The sequence below is a fragment of the Mobula birostris genome, chromosome 13 (assembly GCF_030028105.1).
Source record: "Mobula birostris isolate sMobBir1 chromosome 13, sMobBir1.hap1, whole genome shotgun sequence".
NCBI classification, from domain to species: domain Eukaryota; kingdom Metazoa; phylum Chordata; class Chondrichthyes; order Myliobatiformes; family Myliobatidae; genus Mobula; species Mobula birostris.
In genome coordinates, this window is record NC_092382.1 from 109,427,337 (window position 1) to 109,451,980 (window position 24,644).

Sequence of the window (24,644 nt, forward strand, 5' to 3'; positions counted from 1 at the left end):
TCAGTCACCGTATCACGGCCACGACCTTCAACGAGACACAGATACACTCCTAACCGCAACACGGACACGGACCATGGCCGTTACACACCCGTGGCAGTCACACTGACCGCAACGTACCCCTCACTGTAACATCGACATTCCCACTGACCGTGTTACTGATAAACTCCTCAAGGCAGCAGCGAAACACACCTCAAAATGACCCCGACACGGTTTTCACTGTGACACTGTGGTACCGTACACTGTGACACCTTCACGCTCCTCGTCGTGATCTGCACCGCCTCGTGACAAAGATTCAGAAGTCACTGTAACACCCCTGACCGAGACAGTATCACCGCTCAACATAACGCCGATGCACCGCTCACTGAGGCAATTACCCACGCCTCATTCTGACACGGGCAAACCTCTTATTGTGATACCAAAACACCTCAGCCTGACACTGTTACAACCACCGTGGCAATGACATGCCTCTCACCGTGACACAAACACATCCCTCTGTATGATACAAACACACCCCACACCATGACAGAGATACTCCACTCACCTTAACAGCACCAGGCCCCTTACTCTGACATTTCCCTCGCCGTGACATCGAGGTACACTTCAATGCGACCCGGCACAACTCTCACCGGGGCACAGAATCACCTATCACAGTGACACCGCCACGTCCTTCACAAGAAATTGATCATGACCCACATGATATTGACGCAGACCCCATTGTAACGACAACATAACCTTCACCGACACATTAATATACCCCTCAGCGTGACACGACAGGCCGACACCTCTCACTGTGACGACCTTCACCGTGACACTGACACAACACTCTCTGTGGCCCGCTCGGTAGCGTGTTGCTGAATCACGTGTCACTGTAAACGTTAATCATCCTTCACTCTCTCTCTCAGTGTCACAGATTCGTCAGTCCAAGTTCACCGTGGACCGAAATTACGATGAGTTAAACTCAACCCTTCAATCCAAGATCAACGAGATAGAAGCGAAGTACAAAGCTGTGAACGAAACCAAGGCTCAAATCTGTGAATTGTTGACCAGCAGAAGAGGTGAGGCATCATTCTCATCTTTAACCCGCTCCTCATCACAGGGCAGACACAGAGAGAGGAAGCGTCACTCTGTGTTTGACATCGGGAGTAGTGAAGAGACGGTATGGCGGGAGATTCCCTCTCTGTGTTTGACCTGTGAGTGTGTCATGGTGCTGCGTGCAGGAAGCTGCACTTTATCACTGAACCAACGAGAGTGTGACGGGACGTTGTGGAGGTGGATTCACTCTGCGCCTGCCCAGAGGATTGTGAGACGTATCTTTACAGCTTCACTCTATGTCTGAATCCGGAAATCTCTGACGGGACGGTATGGATCCACCTTCACTCTGTGTCTGACAGGCGGCTTGTGTGATCGGACAAGGCCCAGAGAGCTTCACCCAAGGTCTAACCCCTGAATGGTGTTATGACATGGCGGAGAGAGAGTTTCACTCTGAATCCGGGAGTGTGTGACGGGACGGTGCAGAGGGGGCTTCATCCTGTGTCTGAATCCAGGAGTGAGTGATGGGACGTTGCAGAGTGGGCTTCACTCTGTGACTGAATCCGCGACTGTGTGATGGGACGGTGTGGAGGGAGCATCACACTGTATCTGATTCCCGGAGTGTGTAATGGGATCGTAGGGAGAGAGAGCGTCTGTGTCTGACTCCGGGAGTGTGTGATGGTACAGTGCAGAGGGCGTTCACTCTATGTGACACCGGATTGTGTTACTGGATGTTGTGAAGGTAGTCTGACCCCGTGAGTGTGCCATGGGAGGGTAAGGACGGAACTTCGCTTTGTGTGTGAACACAGTGGGGTGTGATGGGACGGTTCAGAGAGAGCTTCACTCTGTGAGTCGCCAGGGAGTGTGTGATCAAACGTAAGGAGGGAGATTTACACTTTGTTAGACTCGGTGGTGTGCCATGTGGCCGTGTGGAGGGAGATTCATTCTGTGTCTGACCACGGGAGTGTGTGATGGGACGTGAGGAGAGAGATTCGCACTGTGTTATTCTCGGGAGTGTGTGATGGGACGGTGAGAAGGCAGGTTCCCTTTGTGTCACACAGTTTGCTCTATGGCGTGTTGAGAAGACGAAGTGGAGAATCGGTCTCCATCTGAGATTTGTTGTGTGAGCGAAAGGAGTTTCTTTCCGTGTCTAACCGCTGGAGTGTGTGATGGGTTTGTGGAGAGAGAGATTCACAGTGTGTCTCACCAAGGCTCTGTGAGATTGGACTTTGAGGAAGGATCTAAATTCTGATCTTTTTCTCAGGGAGTGTATGAGGGGCGGTGTGGAGGTAGATTCACTCTGTGTCTGACCCCGACAGTGTGTAATGAAACGGTGTGGAAGGCGTAACATTCAGAATCTAACACGGGAAGAGTGTAATTGGACGGTGTGCAGGAAAAATCACTCCACGTCTGATCATTGGAATGTGTAATGAGCCCATGGAGAGAGAGGTTCACTCTGTTTCTGACCCAGGCAGTACGTGACGAGGCTTTGTAGAAGGAGCTAAACTCAGTGTCTGACTCTGGGAGTGTATGATGGTACAATGTGGAAGGGAGCTTCACTACACGTCTGACGCCTGTAGTGTGTGATGAGACACGGAGAGAGAGATTCCATCTGCGTGTGACCATTTTATTGTGTGATCTGACCTTGTGCAGGAAGCTTAAATCTGTGTCTCATCCCGTGTGTGTATGATTGGACTCTGTTTGTGACACAGTGATGAGGGAAGAAATAGCCGAGGTGGGGAGTGGGTGAGTGGGTTTGGGAGGGGGGGCATGTGTCTGTCTGACATCGGGAACAGTGAAGCGTGCCTGGATGGTGTTCCGCTCTGTGTCTGTCACCAGGGGTGAGTGATAGAACGGTGCGGGGGGAGCATCTCCGGTTTCCCGACCCTGTGTTGTGTGATGTGACGGGGTAGAAGGAGCATCATACTGTGTCTGACCACAGGAGTATGCGGTGGGATGGTGCCGACAGCGTTTCATTGCCTGTCTAATCACGGGCGGGAGTAATGGGGCAATATGGGCGGAGGTTGACTCTGTGTGTGCCCGCAGGACTGTGTGATGTGACAGTGTGCAGGGAGCTTCACTCCATGTCTGACCCAAGGAGTGTGTGATAGTGTGGTGGACAGAAAGCTTCAGTCTCAGGCTGAACCCGGGACATTGTGGAAGGAGCATAACTCTGTGTCTGACACCGGGGGGAGGATGATGGACCCGTGAGAACAAGTGCGTCATTCTTCGTCTGTTCCCGGGAGTGTGTGACGGGTCATTGCGGATGGAACGCAATGTGTGTCCGACCCATCAGGAAGTCTGTGACTGAATGGCGTGCGGAGACCAACGCTGTATAACTGACTCCGGGTGTCTGTGATGGGTCTGTTTCTGATCCTGCTCGTGTGTCACGGGAGAGTGGAAGAGAGCTTCACTCCATGTCTTTCACAAGGTGTCAGTAATCAGACGGTGCTGAAGCAGCTACACTGTGCCTGATCCCTGGAGTGTGCAAATGGAAACTGTGAGAGTCGCTTAATTCTATGCCTGACCGCTCGATTTCATGGTGGGAGGGTATGGAGCAGACGTCTCTCTGTTTTTCACCCGGGAGTGTGCGATAGGATGGTGTGGAGGGAGCTTCTTGCGTATCTGACCTCTGTGTTGTGTGATCTGACGAGGAAGAAGAGCAGCAGACTGTGTCTGACCACGGTGAGATAGGGCTGAAAGTGTTTCGTTTTCTGTCTTATCACGGGAGAGTGGAATGGGGTAGAGTAGACGGAAATGTACCATGGACATGTGGTCGATGTTTAGAGATCTCTTGCAGGATGTTAGGGATAAATTTGTCCCGGTGAGGAAGATAAAGAATGGTAGGGTGGAGGAACCATGGGTGACAAGTGAGGTGGAAAATCTAGTTAGGTGGACGAAGGCAGTATACATGTGGTTGAGGAAGCAAGGATCAGATGGGTCAATTGAGGAATATAGGGAAACAAGAAAGGAGCATAAGAAGGGGCTGAGAAGAGCAAGAAGGGGGCATGAGAAGGCCTTGGTGAGTAGGGTAAAGGAAAACCCCAATGCATTCTTCAATTATGTGAATAAAAAAAGGATGACAGGAGTGAAACATAGAAACATAGAAAATAGGTGCAGGAGTAGGCCATTCGGCCCTTCGAGCCTGTACCGCCATTCAGTATGATCATGGCTGATCATCCAACACAGAACCCTGTACCTGCCTTCTCTCCATACCCCCTGATCACTTTAGCCACAAGGGCCATATCTAACTCCCTCTTAAATAGAGCCAATGAACTGGCCTCAACTGTTTCCTGTGGCAGAGAATTCACAGATTCACCACTCTCTGTGTGAAGAAGTTTTTCCTAATCTTGGTCCTAAAAGGCTTCCCCTTTATCCTCAAACTGTGACCCCTCGTTCTGGACTTCCCCAACAGCGGGAACAATCTTCCTGCATCTAGCCTGTGAAATCCCTTTAGAATTTTATACGTTTCGATAAGATCCCCCCCTCAATCTTCTAAATTCCGGCGAGTATAAGCCTAGTCGATCCAGTCGTTCATCATATGAAAGTCCTGCCATACCAGGAATCAATCTGGTGAACCTTCTTTGTACACCCACTCCGGCAAGAATGCCTTTCCTCAGATTAAGGCAGTGGTCCCCAATCACCGGGCCGCAAAGCATGCGCTACAAGGCCAGGAGAAAACGATATAATTTAGCGACAGGACTCATCCGAGCCTGTCCTCATTTACTGTCTCGGTCACTGAGGAGCTTGAAAGCACACGACGTCATTACCCGCGCGTCATGCATGTCAGCGCGGGAAGGAGATCAACTCCTCAAGCTTACAAATGACGGCGGGCTGAAAAGTATGTTTGATATAACATCTCTGCCGGCATTCTGGATCAAAGTCACGGCTAAATATCCTGAGATATCATTAGGGTACCAAAACTGCACACAATACTCCAGGTGTGGTCTCCCTAGGACTTGTACAGCTGCAGTAGTACCTCCCTGCTCCTGTACTCGAATCCTTTTGCTATGAATGCCAGCATACCATTCGCCTTTTTCACCGCCTGCTGTACCTGCATGCCCACTTTCAATGACTGCTGTATAATGACACTCAGGTCTCGTTGCACCTCCCCTTTTCCTAATCGACCACCATTCAGATAATAATCTGTTTTCCTGTTTTTGCCACCAAGGTGGATAACCTCACATTTAACTACATTAAATTGCATCTGCCATGAATTTGCCCACTCACCTAACCTATCCAAGTCACCCTGCATCCTCTTTTCATCCTCCTCACAGCTAACACTGCCGCCCAGCTTCGTGTCATCCGCAAACTAGGAGATGCTACATTGAATTTCCTCATCTAAGTCATCAATATATATTGTAAACAACTGGGGTCCCGGCACTGAGTCTTCCGGCACCCCACTAGTCACTGCCTGCCATTTTGAAAAGGTCCCGTTTATTCACACATTTTGAATCCTATCTGCCAACCAATTCTCTATCTACAGCAATACCTTACCCCAATGTCATGTGCTTTCAGGTTGCACACTACTCTCCTGTGTGGGACCTTGTCAAAAGCCTTTTGAAAATCCAAATATTCCACATCCACTGGTTCTCTTCCATCCACTCTACCAGTGACATCCTCAAAAAATTCTATGAGATTCGTCAGACATGATTTTCCTTTCACAAATCCATGCTGAATTTGTGCGATGATTTCACCGCTTTCCATGTGAGCTGTTATCACATCTTTGACTCTAGCATTTTCCCCACCACTGGTGTCAGGCGAACCGGTCTATAATTCCCCGGTCTCTCTCTCTCTCTCTCTTTTAAAGCGGGGTTGCATTAGGCACCCTCCAATCCTCAGGAACTATTTAGCTAACACCACTTCCCTACTAACATGTATTTCCCTCAGTTCATCCATCTCACTAGTACCTCCGTCTCCTACTATTTACGGAAAATTATTTATGTCCTCCTTAGTGAAGACAGAACCAAAGTAGGTATTCATTTGGTCTGCCATTTCCTTACTCCCCATAATCAATTTATCTATGTCAAGCTAAAAGGGGCATACATTTGTCGTAACCAATCTTTTTCTTTTCACATATTTAAAAAAGCTTTTACAGTCAGTTTTCATGTTCCCTGCCAGTTTTCTCTGATAATCTGTTTTCCCTTTCCTAATTAAGCCCTTCGTCCTCCTCTGCTGGACTCTGAACTTCTCCCAGTCCTCAGGTGATCCGCTTTTTCTGGACAATTTGTATGTTCCTTTTTTGGAATTGATACTATCCCTAATTTCCCTTGTCAGCCATGGGTGCACTACCTTCCCTGAATTATTCTTTTGCCAGACCGGGATGAACAAATGTTGTAGTTCATCGATGCGATCTTTAAATGCTTGCCATTGCATATCCACCGTCAACCTTTTAAGTGTCATTTGTCAGTCTATCTTAGCTAATTCACGTCTGATACCTTCAAAGTTACCCTTCTTTAAGTTCAGAACCTTTGTTTCTGGATTAACTATGTCACTCTCCAATTTAATGAAAAAATCCACCATATTATGGTCACTCTTACCTAGGGGCCTCTCGCGGTAAGATTGCTAATTAACCCTTCCTCATTGCTCAATACCTAATCTAGAATGGCCTTCTCTCTAGTTGGTTCCTCGACACGCCAGTTCAAAAAACCACCCCGTATACATTTTAAGAAATCCCTTTCCTCAGCACTCTTACCAATTTGGTTCACCCAATCTATATGCAGATTGAAGTCACCCATTATAACTGCTGTTCCTTTATGGCACGCATTTCTATTTTCCTATTTAATGCCATCCCCAACCTCACTACTACTGTTAAGTGGCCTGTACACAACTCTCACCAGCGTTTTCTGCCCCTTAGTGTTATGCCGCTCTACCCATTTTGATTCCACACCCTCCCTGCTAATGTCCTTCCTTTCTATTGCGTTAATCTCCTCTCTAACCAGCAACGCCACCCCACCTCCTTTTCTTTCATGCCTATCCTTCCTAAATATTGAATATCCCTGAATGTTGAGCTCCCGTCCTTGGTCACCCTGGAGCCATGTCTCTGTGATCCCAACTATGTCATATTCATTAATAACAAACCTGCACATTTAATTCATCCACCTTGTTACGAACATTAATTGCATTGACACACAAATCCTTCAGGCTTGCTTTTACAGCATTCTCAGTCCCTATAAAATTATGTTGAAAAGTGGCCCTTTTTGATTTTTGCCCTGGATTTGCCGGCCTGCCACTTTTAATTTTCACCTTACTACTTTTTGATTCTACCCTCATTTTACAGCCCTCTGTCTCTCTGCACTTCTTCCCATCCCCCTGTTGTGAACTAACCTCCTCCCTCCTAGTCTCTTTACTTTGATTCCCACCCCCCAACCATTCTAGTTCAAAGTCACCTCTGTAGACCTCGCAAATCTCCCCGCCTAGGATTCAAGTGTAACCCGTCCTTTTTCAACAGGTCATACCCGCGCCAAAAGAGGTCCCAATGATCCAAAAACTTGAATCCCTGCCCCCTGCTCCAATCCCTCAGCCACACATTTATCCTCCACCTCATCGCATTCCTACTCTCATTGTCGCGTGGCACAGGCAGTAATCCCGAGATGACTACCTTTGCGGTCCTTCTCCTCAACTCCCTTCCTAACTCCCTATATTCTCCTTTCAGGACCTCTTCCCTTTTCCTACCTATGTCATTGGTACCTATATGTACCACGACCTCTGGATTCTCACCCTCCCACTTCAGGATATCTTGGATGCCATCAGAAATATCCCGGACCCTGGCACCAGGGAGGCAAACACCATCCGGGTCTCTGGACTGCGTCCACAGAATCGCCTATCTGACCCCGTTACTATCGATTCCCCTCCTACAACTGTCTCCTCTTCCTTTCCCTACCCTTCTGAGCTAAAGGGCCGGACCCTGTGCCGGAGGCACGGCCACTGTCACTTCTCCCGGGTAAGCCGTTCCGCGCCAACGGTACTCAAACAGGAGTACCTATTATCAAGGGGTACCGCCACCGGGGTACTCTCTATTACCTGACTCTTCCCCTTCCCTCTCCTAACCGTGACCCACTTGTCTGCCTCCCGTGGCCCTGGTGTGACCACCTGCCTGTAACTCCTCTCTATCAACTCCTCAGTCTCCCTGACCAGATGGAGGTTTCGAACTGCAGCTCTAGTTCCCTAACGCGGTCTCTTAGGAGCTGCATCTCGGCGCACCTGGCGCAGATGTGGAAGTCTGGAAGGCTTGGAGACTCCAGGGCCTCCCACATCCGGCACCGAGAACAACAAACTGCCCTGACACTCATACTGCCCCGCTGCTCAAATAACAACAAAATATGTATACCAAACCTTCCTCGCCTCGCCCGTTTCCGATGAGCCCGTTGAGCCGAAGCCCTTAAGTCTCCAGTCTGCTCCCGGCTCACTCCGCAGCCCGCAGACTACGCTGCCCGCTCTATGAGGCTCTGTTCCTTTTACATCGTCCGCGCTTCACTGCCCGACGTCACACGCCTGCGCAGTCCTGCCTCTCTGAACTCCGAAAGAATAAAAAAACGAAAAATTCAAAAATGGCTTCCTCCGCACCCACGCTCCGACTCTTAGTCTTCCTTCTTCGACTTCCTACTCACACCGATTCAACATTCAGCATAACACTAACAATCCTGTCGCCATAGCACCGACAGACGTTTGTACACTACACAGAAATAGAACATAGAATAATACTGCACAGTACAGGCCCTTTGGCCCACAATGTTGTGCCGACCCTCAAAACCTGGCTCCCATATAAACCCCCACATTAAATTCCTCCATATACCTGTCTAGTAGTCTCTTAAACTTCACTAGTGTAACTGGCTCCACCACTGACTCAGGCAGTGCATTCCACGCACCAACTACTCTCTAATTACAAAAAACTTCCTCTAATATCCCCCTTGAATTTCCCACCCCTTAACTTAAAGCCATGTCCTCTTGTATTGAGCAGTGGTGCCCTGGGGAAGAGGTGCTAGCTATCCACTCTATCTATTCCTTTTGTTATCTTGTACACCTCTATCATGTCTCCTCTCATCCTCCTTCTCTCCAAACAGTAAAGCCCTAGCTCCATTAATCTCAGATCATAATGCATACTCTCTAAACCGGGCAGCATCCTGGTAAATCTCCTGTGTACCCTTTCCAATGCTTCCACATCCTTCCTATAGTGAGGTGATCAGAACTGGACACAATACTCCAAGTGTGGCCTAACCAGAGTTTTATAGAGCTGCATCATTACATCGAGACGCTTAAACTCCATCCCTCGACTTATGAAAGCAAACAGCCCATAATCTTTCTTAACTACCCTATCCACCTGTGAGGCAACTTTCAGGGATCTGTGGACATGTACCCCGAGATCCCTCTGCTCCTCCACACTACCAAGAATCCTACCATTTACTTTGTACTCTGCCTTGGAGTTTGACCTTCCTAAGTGTACCACCTCACACTTCTCTGGGTTCAACTCCATCTGCCATTTCTCAGCCGACTTCCGCATCCTATCAATGTCTCTCTGCAATCTTTGACAATCCTCTACACTATATAGAGCACCACCAACCTTTGTGTCGTCTGCAAACTTGCCAACCCACTCTTCTATCCCCACATCCAGATCGTTAGATAAAAATCACGAAAAGTAGAGGTCCCAGAACAGATCGTTGTGGGACACCACTAGTCACAATCCTCCAATCTAAATGTACTCCCTCCACCACCACCCTCTGCCTTCTGCCGGCAAGCCAATTCTGAATCCACCTGTCCAAACTTTCCTGGATCCCATGCCTTAAGACTTTCTGAATAACCCTACGGTGTGGAACCTTGTCAAATGATTTACTAAATCCATATAGATCACATCCACTGCACTACCCTCATCTATTTGCCCATCTCCCTCCAATCCTCCGGTACCATTCCCGTGGACAACGAGGACGTAAAGATCCTAGCCAGAGGCTTAGCAATCTCTTCTCTCGCCTCGTGGAGCAGCCTGGGGAATATTCCGTCAGGCCCCGGGGACTTTACTGTCCTAATGTATTTTAACAACTCCAACACCTGCTCTCCCTTAATATCAACATACTCTAGAACATCAGCCTCACTCATATTGTCCTCACCATCATCAAGTTCCCTCTCATTCGTGAATACCGAAGAGGAGTATTCAGTGAGGACCTCGCTCACTTCCACAGCCTCCAGGCACATCTTCCCACATTTATCTCTAATAGGTCCTACCTTCACTCCTGTCATCCTTTTGTTCTTCGCATAATTGAAGGATGCCTTGGGGTTTTCCATTACCCTACTCGCCTAGGTTTTCTCATGCCCCGTTCTTGCTCTTCTCAACCCCTTGTTAAGCTCTTTTCTTGCTTCCCTATATTCCTCAATAGACCCATCTGAGCCTTGCTTCCTAAACCTCATGTATGCTGCCTTCTTCCACCTGACTAGATTTTCCACCTCACTTGTTACGCATGATTCCTTCACCCTACCATTCTATATCTTCCTCACAGGGACACATTTATCGCTTACATCCCGAAAGAGTTCTCTAAACATCGACCACCTGCCCATAGTACATTTCCCTGCAAAAACATCATCCCAATTCACACCCGCAAGTTCTAGTCTTATAGCATCATAATTTGCCTTTCACAATTTAAAACTTTTCCTGTCCTCTTTGATTCTATCCTTTTCCATGATAATGCTAACGGCCAGAGAGCGGTGGTCACTGTCCCACAGATGCTCACGCACTGAGAGATTTGTGACCTGACCCGGTTCATTACCTAGTTCTGGATCTAGTATGGCATTCCCCCTGGTCGGCCTGTCAGCATACTGTGACAGTAATCCGTCCTGGACACACTAAACAAACTCTGCCCGATCTAAACCCTTGGAAATGCTCCTAACCGTGACACGGACACGACCCTCACAGTTACACAGACATGGCTGCAGTGTACCCCTCACTGTAACATCGACATGCCCCTGGCCGTGTTACTGTTACGCTCCTAGGGGCGACACCTTCATCTGTGACACCAGCGCACCAAACACGATGGCACAGACACTCCACTCACCGTGATACCGAGAGACCCTTCAGTGTGATTCCGACAAATCCCTCACCGTGACATCCCGGTAAACCTCACAGTGACTCGGCACACCTCTCATGGAGACACAGAACCACCCACCATAGTGACGAAGACACGTCCCTACCCGCAACCCTCACTGTGTAACGGAATTAATCATCACCCTAATACTGACGAATCCCCATCATAACTCCAAGGAAAACCTCGCGGGACACTGATATACCCGTCAGCTTGACACAGACAGGCACCTCACGGTGGCAAAGTGCCCTCTCACTGTGACACCAACACACCCGTCCCCTTATCATCAACACGCCGCTCTCTCCTGACACTGACAGGCCCCTCACCAGTCCACAGGCATGATCTGTACCGTGACAAAAACACGCCTCTCACCCTAACTCTCGTCAGTGCTTCTCAACGTCCACCGCAGCGCAGCGCACCATGACACCTACACGCTTCTCAGTATGAATCTCATCGCACCACAAGGTGACACTAACACTCCGATTACCGAGAACTGCCCAGCACCGTGACGCTGTCTCACCTGTCACTATAAACGCAAAACAGATTCGTCAGTCTCAGATCACCTCTGACATAAAATACCAGCTACTTTGGGAACAGTATTTGTAGATGAACAGGACACAGACCGAATATCGACAACAGATCCAGGAGCTGAATCTCTCCAACTACGACTGTCTCGAGAACTTTTCTGTCCTCAAAAACAACCTCTCCATCTTCGAAAACGAGCTCAGAACTTTCGAATGGACGAAGGGTGAAATTTGCCAATTTCTGATGAATGGTAGAGGTGAAGCATCCCTCCACGTCTGACCCCGGGAGTATGTGCACTGGGAAGGGAGGGTGTGGAGGGAGCTTCAGTATGTTTCTGATCCCGGGAGCGTGTGGTGGGAGGAAAACATCAGTCACTATCTGATTCCGTGAGTCTCTGGATAGGACACCGCGCCTCTAACCCGGTGAATGTGCCCGATATGACGCTTCGAGGGATCATCGCTCTGTGCCTGACACCATTGCTGTGGGAAAGTGCGGAGGGAACTTCACTCTGGGTCTGACGCAGAGGCTGTGTGATGAGGCGCTGTGGAGTGAGATTCATTCCGTGTTTGATCCTTGGAGTCTGTGATGGCACGGTGTGGAGGGAGCATCATTCTGTGTCTGACATCCCGAGTCTGTGATGGGACAGTGTGTAAGGAGCATCACTTTGTATCTGACTCCGTGAGTATATCAGGGAGGGGATAGAGGTAGATCAATCTGTGATTGACCGGAGAGTCTGTGATCGATGATGTGGATGGAACTTCACTCGTTGCCTGATCCTGTGAATTTCTGATGCGACGTTGTGGAGGGAACTTCATTCTGTGTCTCTCCGGGGCGTGTCCGTTGTGCCAATGTGTAAGAGATTCAGTCCGTGTCTGACCCCGGGAGTGTGACGGATGATGTGGAGGGAACTTCACTCTGTGCCTGATCCTGTTAATGTGCGTTGGGACGGCATGGGAGAGATTCTCTCTGTGTCTGATATCGGGTGTGCGTGATTGGACCGCGTGGAGGAAAATTCGCTCTGTGTGTCACCCCTCGTGTGTGTCATGGGAAAGTGTGAAGGAAGATTCACTCTGTTTTTCACTCTTCCTTGTTCCTGATTTCAAGGACAACCGTGTTCCGATGAATGGATCCCAAATAAAGACCGATGTTATTACGTATCCACGTCTGAAACATCTTTCCACGAAGCGATGCAAGAATGCTCAAACCTTGATTCAAGGCTGCTGGAAATCGATTCAAAGCTTGAAGCGGTATGTATCACAGCAAGAGAAGATCCCACCGTAACACAGGAATCATCACACACCCGCGAGATCAGACAGAGAGTGAACACCCAGAATACACTCCCATCACACACTCCCGGAGTCAGACAGAGAGAGATGCTTCCTCCACACAGCCCCATTACACACTCCCGGGGTCAGACACAGAGTGAATCTCCCTCCGCACCGTCTCATCACACACTCCCGGGGTCAGACACAGAGTGAATCTCCCTCCCCACCGTCCCATCACACACTCCCGGGGTCAGACACAGAGTGAATCTCCCTCCGCACCGTCCCATCACACATTCCCGGGGTCAGACACAGAGTGAAGCTCAAGCCGTAGCCTCCCATCACACCTTCAAGGAGTCATACACAGAATGAATCTCCCGTTTCACCATCTCATCACACACTCCCTTGTTCAAAAACAGAGTGAAGCTCCCGCCACACCGTCCCATCACACACTCCCGGGGTCAGACACAAAGGGAAACTCTCTCCGCAACGTCCCATCACATACTCCCGGGGTCAGAAACAGAGTGAATCTCCATCCACACCGCCCCTTCACACACTCCCGGGGACAGACACAGAGTGAAGCTCTCTCCACTCCGTCCCAAACGCAATCCCTGTGTCAGAAGCAGTGTGAATCTCCCTCCGCACGGTCACATCACACTCTCCAGTAGACAGGTACACAGTGAAGCTCCCTCCACACCGTCCCATCACACACTCTCGGGGTTAGTCACAGAGTGAAGCTCGCTGAACACCTTCCCGTCACATAGTCAAGGGGTCATACACAGCGTGAATCTCTCTCTACACTGCCCCATCACACACAATCGAGGTCAGAAACAGAATAGATCTCCTTCCGAACCAACTTATCACACACTCTCGGGGTAAGACACAGAGTGAAGATCCCTCCATACTGTCCCATCACACATTCCTGGGATAAGACACGGACAGAAACTCCCTCTGCAACACCCCTTCACACACTATCGGGATCAGACACAGTGTGAATCTTTGTACACAGCGTCCCAGCACACACTCCATTGTCGGACGCAGAGTGGATCTACCTCCGCACCTTCCCGTCACACAGTCAAGGGGTCATACACAAAGAGAATCTCCCTCCATACTGTGGCATCACAGACTCCCGGGGTCAGACAGAGTGACGTTTCCTCCGCACCGTCCCATCACACGCTCTGGCGCTCAGACACAGAGTGAAGTTTCCTCCACACTGTCCCATCACACACTCCCCGGGGTCATAAACAGAGTGAATCTCCCTCTGCACTGTCCCATCACACATTTCCGGGACCAGATAGAGTGAAGCTCCCTCCACACCGTCCGATCACAAACACCCGGGGTCAGAAAGAGTGGTAATCTCCTCCACACTGTACCGTCACACACTCCCGGAGTCAGACAGAGTGAAGCTCCTTCCGGAACTTCCCATCACACACTCTGGAGGACAGACACAGAGCGAAACGCCCTCCACACTGCCCCATCACACACTCTCGGGGTCAGACACTGAGTAAATCCCCTCCACACCGTCCCGTCACACACACCCGGGGTCAGAAATAGTGTGAATCTCCCTCCACACCGTCTCATCATACAGTCCCGGGATCAGATAGAGTGAAACTCCCTCCACACTGTCCCATCACACACTCTCGGTATCAGACACAAAGTAAATCTCCTCCACACCGTCCTATCACACATTCCCCGGGGTCAGACAGAGAGCGAATCTCCCTCCACACCGTCCCATCACACACTCCCAGTGTCAGACACAGAGTGAATCTCCCTCGGCACCGTCCCATCACACACTCCCGGGGTCAGAAATAGTGGTTATCTTCTCCACACTGTCCAATCACACAATCCTTGAGTCAGACACAGAGTAAAACTGCCTTCAGCACAGACTCCTCGGGTCAGACACAGAGTGAAGCTCCCCTCCGCAACGTTCCATCATACACTCCCGGGGTCAGACACATTGTGAACCACGCCTTCAGACACAGAGCAAAGCTTCATCCAGACCTTACAATCAAGACTCCCGTTGTCAGACACAAACTGAATTTCCCTCCACCCCGTCCCATTACACACCCCCGGGGTCAGACACTGAGTGACGCTCCGTAAATTGTGCTGGATTTCAATTATTAATTTTAGCAATTGATTTTCACAGAATTTTGTCAAAAATGCTCTCCGCGGCCGACGAGACTCATACTGGATTGGATCATGTGAAGCGGGGTGAGATTTGGGTTCATGCAGATTTTTCGGGAGAGATTAGGCAGTGGGATTAATTTTGGGGACTGGCACGTGCCTCTGGGGGAAGTGGTGTACGGGGAACTTTTCGGGACTGTCACAATTGAGTGGTGAGGGGTGGGTCACTGGGGATATTTTGGTGACAGAAACAGGTCTCTAGGGAGAGAGTCAGGCAGTAGGACTATTTTGTGGGCAGTGTGATTAACTGCTGACTGACGCGGTCTGCGGGAAGAAAGTGTAAAGGAGGAGTGTTTTGGGAAATGACATAGATCTGTGGCAAGAAAAATGCCTCAGTGCGACTATTTGGGTAGAGCCACTGTGAAGAAGGAGTGGCGACCGACACGGGTCCGTAGGGGTAGATTGGACAAGGCGATTAGTTTGGGGACCGACACGGGCTGTTGGTATAGACCAGGCAGTTGGGTCAATTTGTGGGCTGACGTGGACTGTCAGAAGAGAGTACGAAGTGGGAGCGTGTTCGTGATTGACACAGCTCTGTAGGGAGAGGTTTGGGCAGTGGGGTCATATTGGGGACTAGCACGGGGCTGACGGGTGAGAGTGGGAAGTGGAAGCATTTTGGGACCGTCATGCGGCCTCGGGAGAGAGAGAGTGTGTCAGTGTGAGTATTTTGGGGAAGGAGACAGGGCTGTGGGGTCAGTGGGGCAGTGAGTTTGTTTGGGGACTTACAGCGTTCTGTGTGGAGAGAGTGAGGCTGTGGGAGTATCTTTGGGACGGACGCGAGGGTCGTGGGGAAGAGGCTGGGGTTCCGGGAGTAACTTGGTGAATGACATCGTACTGTGGGGAGAAAGTGTGAGAGTGAGGTTATTTTGGGGACTGATAAAGCTGTGTGGGTAGAGCGTTGGGCAAGAGATAATTTGGGGACTGATACAGGGTTGTGAAGAAGGGGTCATTGAGAGTATTTTGGAAACGGGAACAGGTATGTAGGAGAGAGAGAGTCAGTGGGACTATTTTGGGGACTGACACCAGTCGGTGAGCAGAGCTTGAGTCAGGTGAAGTAATATGGGGAATAGCACCAGTCGGTGAGGAGAGATTGAGTCAGTGGGAGTATTTTGGGGACAGACACCGTTCGGTGAGGAGAGATTGAGTCAGTGGGAGTATTTTGGGGACAGACACCGTTCGGTGAGGAGAGATTGAGTCAGTGGGAGTATTTTGTGGAGGGACACCGGTCGGTGAGGAGTGATTGAGTCAGTGGGAGTATTTTGGGGACTAACACTGCTCGGTGAGGAGTGATTGCGTCAGTGGGAGTATTTTGGGGACTGACACCCGTCGGTGAGGACAGATTGAGTCAGTCGGAGTATTTTGGGGTCTGACACCGGTCGGTGAGGACAGATTGAGTCAGTGGGAGTATTTTGTGGAGGGACACCGGTCGGTGAGGACAGATTGAGTCAGTGGGAGTATTTTGGGGACTGACACCGGTCGGTGAGGAGAGATTGAGTTAGTGCGAGTATTTTGTGGACTCACACCGGTCAGTGAGTGGACATCGAGTTAGTGGGAGTATTTTCGAAGCAGACACCGGTCGGTGAGGAATATTATGTCAGTGGGAGTATTTTGTGGAGGGACACCGGTCGATGAGGAGAGAATGAGTCAGTGGGAATATTTTGGGACAGACACCGGTCAGTGTGGAGCGATTGTGTCAGGGAGAATATTTTGGGATCTGACACCAGTCGGTGAGCAGAGCTTGAGTCAGTGGGAGTAATATGGGGAATAGCACCGGTCGGTGAGGAGATATTGTGTCAGTGGAAGTATTTTGTGGAGGGACATCGGTCGATGAGGAGTGATTGTGTCAGTGGGAGTATTTTGGGGACTGACACCGGTCGGTGAGGACAGATTGAGTCAGTGGGAGTATTTTGGGGACTGACACCGGTCGGTGAGGACAGATTGAGTCAGTGGGAGTATTTTGGGATCTGACACCGGTCGGTGAGGACAGATTGAGTCAGTGGGAGTATTTTGGGGACTGACACCGGTCGGTGAGGAGAGATTGAGTTAGTGCGAGTATTTTGTGGACTCACACCGGTCAGTGAGTGGACATCGAGTTAGTGGGAGTATTTTCGAAGCAGACACAGGTCGGTGAGGAGATATTATGTCAGTGGGAGTATTTTGTGGAGGGACACCGGTCGATGAGGAGAGAATGAGTCAGTGGGAATATTTTGGGACAGACACCGGTCAGTGTGGAGCGATTGTGTCAGTGAGAATATTTTGGGATCTGACACCAGTCGGTGAGCAGAGCTTGAGTCAGTGGGAGTAATATGGGGAATATCACCGGTCGGTGAGGAGATATTGTGTCAGTGGGAGTATTTTGGGGACTGACACCGGTCGGTGAGGAGTGATTGAGTCAGTGGGAATATTTTGGGGTCTGACACCGGTCGGTGAGGAGTGATTGAGTCAGTGGGAGCATTTTGGGGACTGACACCGGTCGGTGAGGACAGATTGAGTCAGTGGGAGTATTTTGGGGACTGACACCGATCGGTGAGGAGTGATTGAGTCAGTGGGAGTATTTTGGGGACTGACACCGGTCGGTGAGGACAGATTGAGTCAGTGGGAGTATTTTGGGATCTGACACCGGTCGGTGAGGACAGATTGACTCAGTGGGAGTATTTTGGGGACTGACACCGGTCGGTGAGGAGAGATTGAGTTAGTGCGAGTATTTTGTGGACTCACACCGGTCAGTGAGTGGACATCGAGTTAGTGGGAGTATTTTCGAAGCAGACACCGGTCGGTGAGGAATATTATGTCAGTGGGAGTATATTGTGGAGGGACACCGGTCGATGAGGAGAGAATGAGTCAGTGGGAGCATTTTGGGGATCTGACACCGGTCGGTGAGGACAGATTGAGTCAGTGGGAGTATTTTGGGGACTGACACCGGTCGGTGAGGAGAGATTGTGTCAGTGGGAGTATTTTGGGGAATAGCACCGGTCGGTGAGGAGATATTGTGTCAGTGGAAGTATTTTGTGGAGGGACATCGGTCGATGAGGAGTGATTGTGTCAGTGGGAGTATTTTGGGGACTGACAACGGTCGGTGAGGACAGATTGAGTCAGTGGGAGTATTTTGGGGATCTGACACCAGTCGGTGAGGACAGATTGAGTCAGTGGGAGTATTTTCGGGTCTGACACCCGTCGGTGAGGAGAGATTGAGTTAGTGCGAGTATTTTGTGGACTCACACCGGTCAGTGAGTGGACATCGAGTTAGTGGGAGTATTTTCGAAGCAGACACCGGTCGATGAGGAGATATTATGTCAGTGGGAGTACTTTGTGGACTGACACCGGTCGATGAGGAGATGGGAGCATTCTGAAATCTGACACCGGTCAGTGAGGAGTGATTGAGTCAGTGGGATTACTTTGGTGACTGATACACGTTTGCCTGCTAGAGTTGTGCTGTACCTTTTGAAATTGCTTACCCCTCCAATATAGGAAAATGGGCTCTCCTGTCGTGTACAAGATGGACGCTGGAAAGTTCCAATGCAGTGAATGTAACGCCGGTTGGCTTAGCAGTTGCAAAAATGATCGGCACCGTTTCATCTGTGAGAAGCCTGCACCCTCGTGCGCGGATATTCCTGAAAAGATCCGGGATCTCTGTCAGAAGCCCGTGGGGCCGACTTAAGTCAAGTGACACCATTCTCTTACCCCAATTGCAGCTCGCATCCCCGACTCTGACAAACCCATCCGCTCTGCTCCTCGCCCATACCCAATTACTATCTCCCCACCTATGGCACTCTTACTCATCATCTCGCTCTCTCTTTACCCTCGCCCCTCCGAACTCGCTCTCTCTGATAACTCCTCCCGTGCCACCTCCCCCTATCTCATCCCCATTTTCCTTCCCCTCACGTTCTTGTCTCCCCCTGCCAGCATCAAGACTGTTTCCTATATTTGCCACCTGACTTATCATCTGCGAGTTATCAGCCCTGAGATTTGTATTCTTGCACGATCTGTACAGCGCAAAGATGTAAAGTTAATGTAAGGTGTAATAAGTACCTCTAAAATGTCGAAGTGGTGCTCATGCGTTCAAAAATATGATGCCGGAGGGGAAGAAGGTGTTCCTGAATCGTTGAGTTTTCCGGATCCTGTGCCTCATCCCTGGTGACAGAAACGAACAGGGAGGTTGTCCCGGGGTGAGGGACTCTGTGATGGATACTACCTTCTGGAGGCATGGCATCTTGAAGATGTCCTCGATGCTGGGGAGTGTTCTGCCCTTGTTGGAGCTGGCTGAGTTTACATCCCTCTGCCGCCTCTGAGGACCTTGTGCGTTGCAGCCTGCACAACAGGCGGCGATGCAATAAGTCCCGGCGATCACTTGATCCATTTGAGCCCAAATCCTCTCAAACTGCTAACGTTGTAATTACTTCTGTAACGAGAGGTATGTGGTGGTGATAGGAAGTGTAGAGAATGGTCGGGAGTACACTGAAACTCAGACTCGAAACAAACAAGACGACAGTAAAGAAATCCAAAGATTAAATCACAAAATTAGTCCTCGAAATGGATCTCCTTCGGTTGAGCACTGAGTGCTCAGCATGGTGACGCCTACGACAGATTTGCCATTAAACAATTTTGACGGGAAATAATTGGCAGTCTGTGCCTGAAAGCTAAAGCGGTAGCTAACCACACTCCGGGGGATGGGCCTGCTGACGCTTCGAAGTCTGGCGCTGTTCATTCGGGAATATGACACGTCCTTCGTGTTTGCATGAAATGTGTTGTGCCCAGGACAGATCCACTGAGACGGTGACACCCAGCAACACAGCAGCTTAAAATTATTCCATAAGATATGGGAGCAGTGATAGGCTATTTGGCCAATCGAGTCTACTGCACCATTCATCATGTCTGATCAATTTTCCTCTCAGCCGCAATCTCCAGTATTTTCACTGTATTGTTTCATACCCTGACTAATCCAGAAGCAGTCAACATTCAATATATCTAATGTCGGCCTCCACAGACGCCTGTAAAACCCATTCCACAGACTAACCATACTCTGGCGAAATAAATTCCTCCCAATCTCTTTCTCAAAGGACGGACTTCCATTCCTCTGTAGGTCCGCTGGTCTTCGACTGTCCCGTCACGGGGAGCCTTCTCTCCACATCTACTTTAACGAGGCCTTTAAACATTCGATCGGTTTCAACAACACCTCCCATCACCCGCCGCCCTCATTTCTCTGAGTTCCATCCATCAAACGCTACTGATTTTATAAGCGTTCCACTCATAAAAGCACATAACCATATAACACTTACAGCATGGAAAAGGCCATCTCGGCCCTTCTGGTCCGTGCTGAACTCTTACTGTCATCTCGTCCCACAGACCTGCACTCATCCCAAAACCCTCCATCCCTTTCCTGTACGTCGAGCTGTCCAATTTAACTTTTAATGACAACATCCAACCAGCTTCAACCACTTCTGCAGGAATCCCTTCCACACAGTTACCACTCTCTGAGTCTCACTGGTCTCAGTACAGATCCCTGAGGCAAACCACTAGTCACCGGCCTCCAATCTGACAAACAGTTAACCTCCGCCACTCTTTGGCGTCTCCTATTCAGCCACTGCTGAATTTATTTTACTACTTCAATATTAATACCAAACGATTTTACCTTCTTAACCAACCTTCCGTGTGGGACCTTGTCAAAGGCCTTACAAAAGTCCATATAGAAAACATCCACCGCTTTACCATCGTCAACGTTCGTCGTAACTTCAAAAATTCAATAACATTTGTCAAACATGACCTTCTACGCACTAATCTATGTTGACTGTTCCTAATCAGACCATCTATCCAGATAATTATATATACCATCCCTAAGAATATTTACCATCAATTTACCCACCACTGACGTCAAACTCACAGGCCGATAATTTCAAGGCTTACTCTGAGCACCCTGCTTTAAAAATGAAACAACATGAGCAATACGCCAATTCTCCGGCACCATCCACGTTTTTAATGAAATTCGAAATATTTTTGTCAGAGCCCCTGCTATTTCCACACTAACATTCCTCAAAGTCCTAGGGTATATCCTGTCAGGACCCGGAGACTTATTCACTTTTATATTCCTCAGAAGCTCCTGTAGTTCCTGTTCTTTAATCATCATAGTTTCCGTAACATCCCTACCTTTTTCCCTGATCTTACCCAATTCAATATTATTCTCCTTTGTGAATACCGAACAAACTAAATTGTTCAGAATCTACCCCCAACTCTTTTGGCTCCACACATAGCTGTCCACTCTGATTTTCTACGGGACTGATTTTATCTTTCACTATCCTTTTGCTATTAACATAACGGTAGAAACCCTTTGGATTTATTTTCACCTTACTTGCCAAAGCAACCTCATATCATCTTCTAGCTCTTCTCATTTCTGTCTTACGATTCTTTATACATTCTTTATATTTCTGGAGCACCTCATTTACTCCATTCTGCCTATATTTATTGCAGATATCTCTCATTTTCCGAACCAAGTTTCAAATATCCCTTGAAAACCATGGCTCTCTCATACTTTTAACCCTTCCTTTCAACCTAACAGGGACATAAAGATTCCGTACTCTCAAAATTTCACCTTTAAATGACATCCATTTATTTATTCCATTCTTTCCATAAAACAAATTGTCCCAATAGACTCCTTCTGAATCCTTTCGGATCTCCTCAAAGTTAGCCTTTCTCCAAGCATAAATCTCAACCCTGGGTCCAGCCCTGTCCTTATCCATAATTATATTGAAACTGATAGCTTTGTGATCACTGTACCCGAAGTGCTCCCAATACATACTTTCGTCACCTGCCCTATCTCATTCCCTAACAGGAGATCCAACACTGCCCCTTCTCTAGTTGGTACCTCTATATATTGCTGAAGAAAATTATCTTGCACACATTTTACGAACTCCAAACCATCCAGCCCTTTTACAGAATGGACTTCCCTGTCTATGTGTGGAATATTAAAATCTCTCACAATCACAAGCCTGTGCTTGCTACATTATCTGCCATCTCCTTACAAATTTGCTCCTCCAATTCTCGCTCCCCATTAGTTGGTCTATCATACACCCCTATAAGCGTCAAAGCACTTTTCCATTTCTTCAATTCCACCCAAATAGCCTCCCTAGACGAGTCCTCCAATCTGTCCCGCCAAAGTACCGCTGTTATATTTTCTCTCACAAGCAATGCAACACCTCCCCCTCTTGCCCCTCCGATTCTATCACACTTGAAGCAATGAAATCCAGGAATAGTTAGTTGCCAATCACACCCCTCCTGCAACCATGTTTCACTAATAGCTACAACATCATATTTTCAGGTATCAACCCATGCTCTGAGCTCATCTACCTTCCTTACAATGCTCCTATCATTAAAATAGATGCATTTAAGAAAGTCTCCACCTCTTACTCTCTGTTTATTCCTAATGGAGCAAACACCTTTGTTATCTTTTTCTTCCTTCTTTCCTACAGCTTCGCTCTGTGTGCTGTCATTCTCTGTCCCCTGTCTATCCACCCTCAGGCACTGTCTACTAGCTTTCTCCATGTGTGAACTAAACTGCTCTCTCATAGTCTATATAATTTGATTTCTACCCATCATCCATTCCAGTTTATAGTCTCATCAGTTGCCTTTCGCAAATCTCCCCGCCTGGATATTCCCCCCCCCCCCCCCGCCCAGGATTCAAGTGCAACCCGTCCTTTTTGTACAGGTCACGCCTGCACCAAAATAGGTCCCAATGATCCACAAACTTGAATCCCTGCCGCCTGTTCCAATCTCTCAGCCCCGCATTTATCTTCCACCTCATTTCATTCCTACTCTCACTGTCACGTGGCACAGGAAGTAATCCCGAGATTCCTACCTTTGCGTTCCTTCTCTCAACTCCCTTCCTAACTCCCTTTATTCTCCTTTCAGGACCTCTTTCCTTTTCCTAACTATGTCATTGGTACCTATAAATGTACCAGGCCGTCCGTGTGGATCCTTGTCAAAGGCCTAACTGAAGTCCATATAGACAACATCTTCCCATTTCCCATCCTCACCTTTCCAAGTAATCTTCTCAAAAATTTCGATAAGATTTGTCAAACATGTCAAATCACGGAATCATTTTCGTGTACCTCGTTTCAACCCTTCCCAATGCAAGCACATCTGGCCAGAGTAAATGAGGGACCCAGAACCGCTCACAGTACTCCAAGTGAAGCCTAACCAGAGCTTTCTAAAGTGTCAACGCTACATTCTTGCTTTCATATTCTAATCCTCCTGACAAGAATGCTGACATTGTATTTACCCTCCTCAAAACCGACGCCACCTGCAAATTAAACTTTAGGTCATCCTGCGTGAGGTTTCCCAATTCCCTTTGCGCCTCAGATGTTTGAATTTCCTCTCCATTTATATATTAGCCTACGCCTTTATTTCCTGTACCAAAGTACATGACCATACACATCCCGGCACTGTGAAACACCCGCCGCTTCTTTGCCCATTCGCTCAATCTACCTGAACCCTTCTGTAGCCTCGCTGTTTCCTAACCCGACCTGTAGATCGGTAACGTCACTGCCGATCTGCAGTGACTGAGGTTTCCGATGAGGATGTCCATCATCCAGTGACAGAGGGAGGTACACAGGCCCAACACCTGGAGCTTGAGAAGTAGAAATGAGGGGATGATTCTGCTGAACGCCGAGCTTTTGTCAGTCAGCAGCAGCCTGACATTGGCGTTGTATTGCCCAGATGGTGCAGGGCCAGGGTAGAGGAAATGAGATTGCATTAGCTGCAGTCCTTTTGCGATGTTCGGAAAATTGCAGCTGCTCCACGACCTTGCTGTAGAAGGACTTGTCTGTGGGTATGACCAGCCTCTCAAACCACTTAATCACAGTAGCTGTGAGGGTCACTGGGCATTTGTTGTTGAGGCAGCTCACCGTACTCTTCTCAGGCACTGGTGCGATTTTCACCCTTTTGAAACAGGTGGGGAATTCCGACTGCAACAGAGAGGGGTTGAAGATGTCCTCGGACACTCCACCTGTCGCTGCAGCTGTCCCCACTTACGTCACTGTATCCCTCACCTGCAGCACTCTCCGTCTCCTTCAACCGCTTCAACATATACCGCTTTCCCCTTCTCCGTCACCCCCTCTCTCCCCGATACCCATCCCCCGCCTCCCACCTCAGCCATACAGCCACATCGTCTCCGTCATTCCCCCTCGCTCCACATGGAATTGTGAGAAGAGTTGATGTCTGGTGTTACAACTCCTCCCTACAATCGGATATTGATCTCTCGGTTCTGAGCAGCTGCTGACTGGTGAGCGGCTCAGTGGACAGAGACTGAGATCCGTTCTGTTTCTTAACACATAGTGTGTCATGGGACAGTGTGGAGGAAGTTTCAGTCTGTGTCTGACATCTGGAGAGTGTGATGGGATGGTGCAGAGGGAACTGCACTCTATGTCTCAAGCAAGGTGCGTGTAATGGGATACCGAGGAAGGAGCGTCACTTTGTGTCTGACTCAGGGACTGTGTGTGATGGGACAGTGTGGAGGGATATTCACTCTGTGTTTGACCCCGGGACTGTGTGATGGGACGATGAGGAGGGAGATTCACTCTGTGTCTGA

At 49.0% G+C, this 24,644-nt stretch overlaps 1 protein-coding gene across 1 annotated transcript in view; it reads left to right on the plus strand.

The window, feature by feature from the left end:
* The window catches only part of LOC140207800 (CD209 antigen-like protein 2), a 30,159-nt gene extending 11,048 nt beyond the window's left edge, over window positions 1-19,111 (plus strand). Inside the window, exons 6-9 of the mRNA XM_072276364.1 lie at window positions 903-1,055; window positions 12,726-12,868; window positions 15,030-15,094; window positions 18,536-19,111. Of these exons, the coding sequence (XP_072132465.1) occupies window positions 903-1,055; window positions 12,726-12,868; window positions 15,030-15,094; window positions 18,536-18,725 (551 nt within the window). The 3' untranslated portion in view covers window positions 18,726-19,111. The remainder of the gene's footprint in view (window positions 1-902; window positions 1,056-12,725; window positions 12,869-15,029; window positions 15,095-18,535) is intronic.
* Window positions 19,112-24,644: the final 5,533 nt, after the last annotated feature.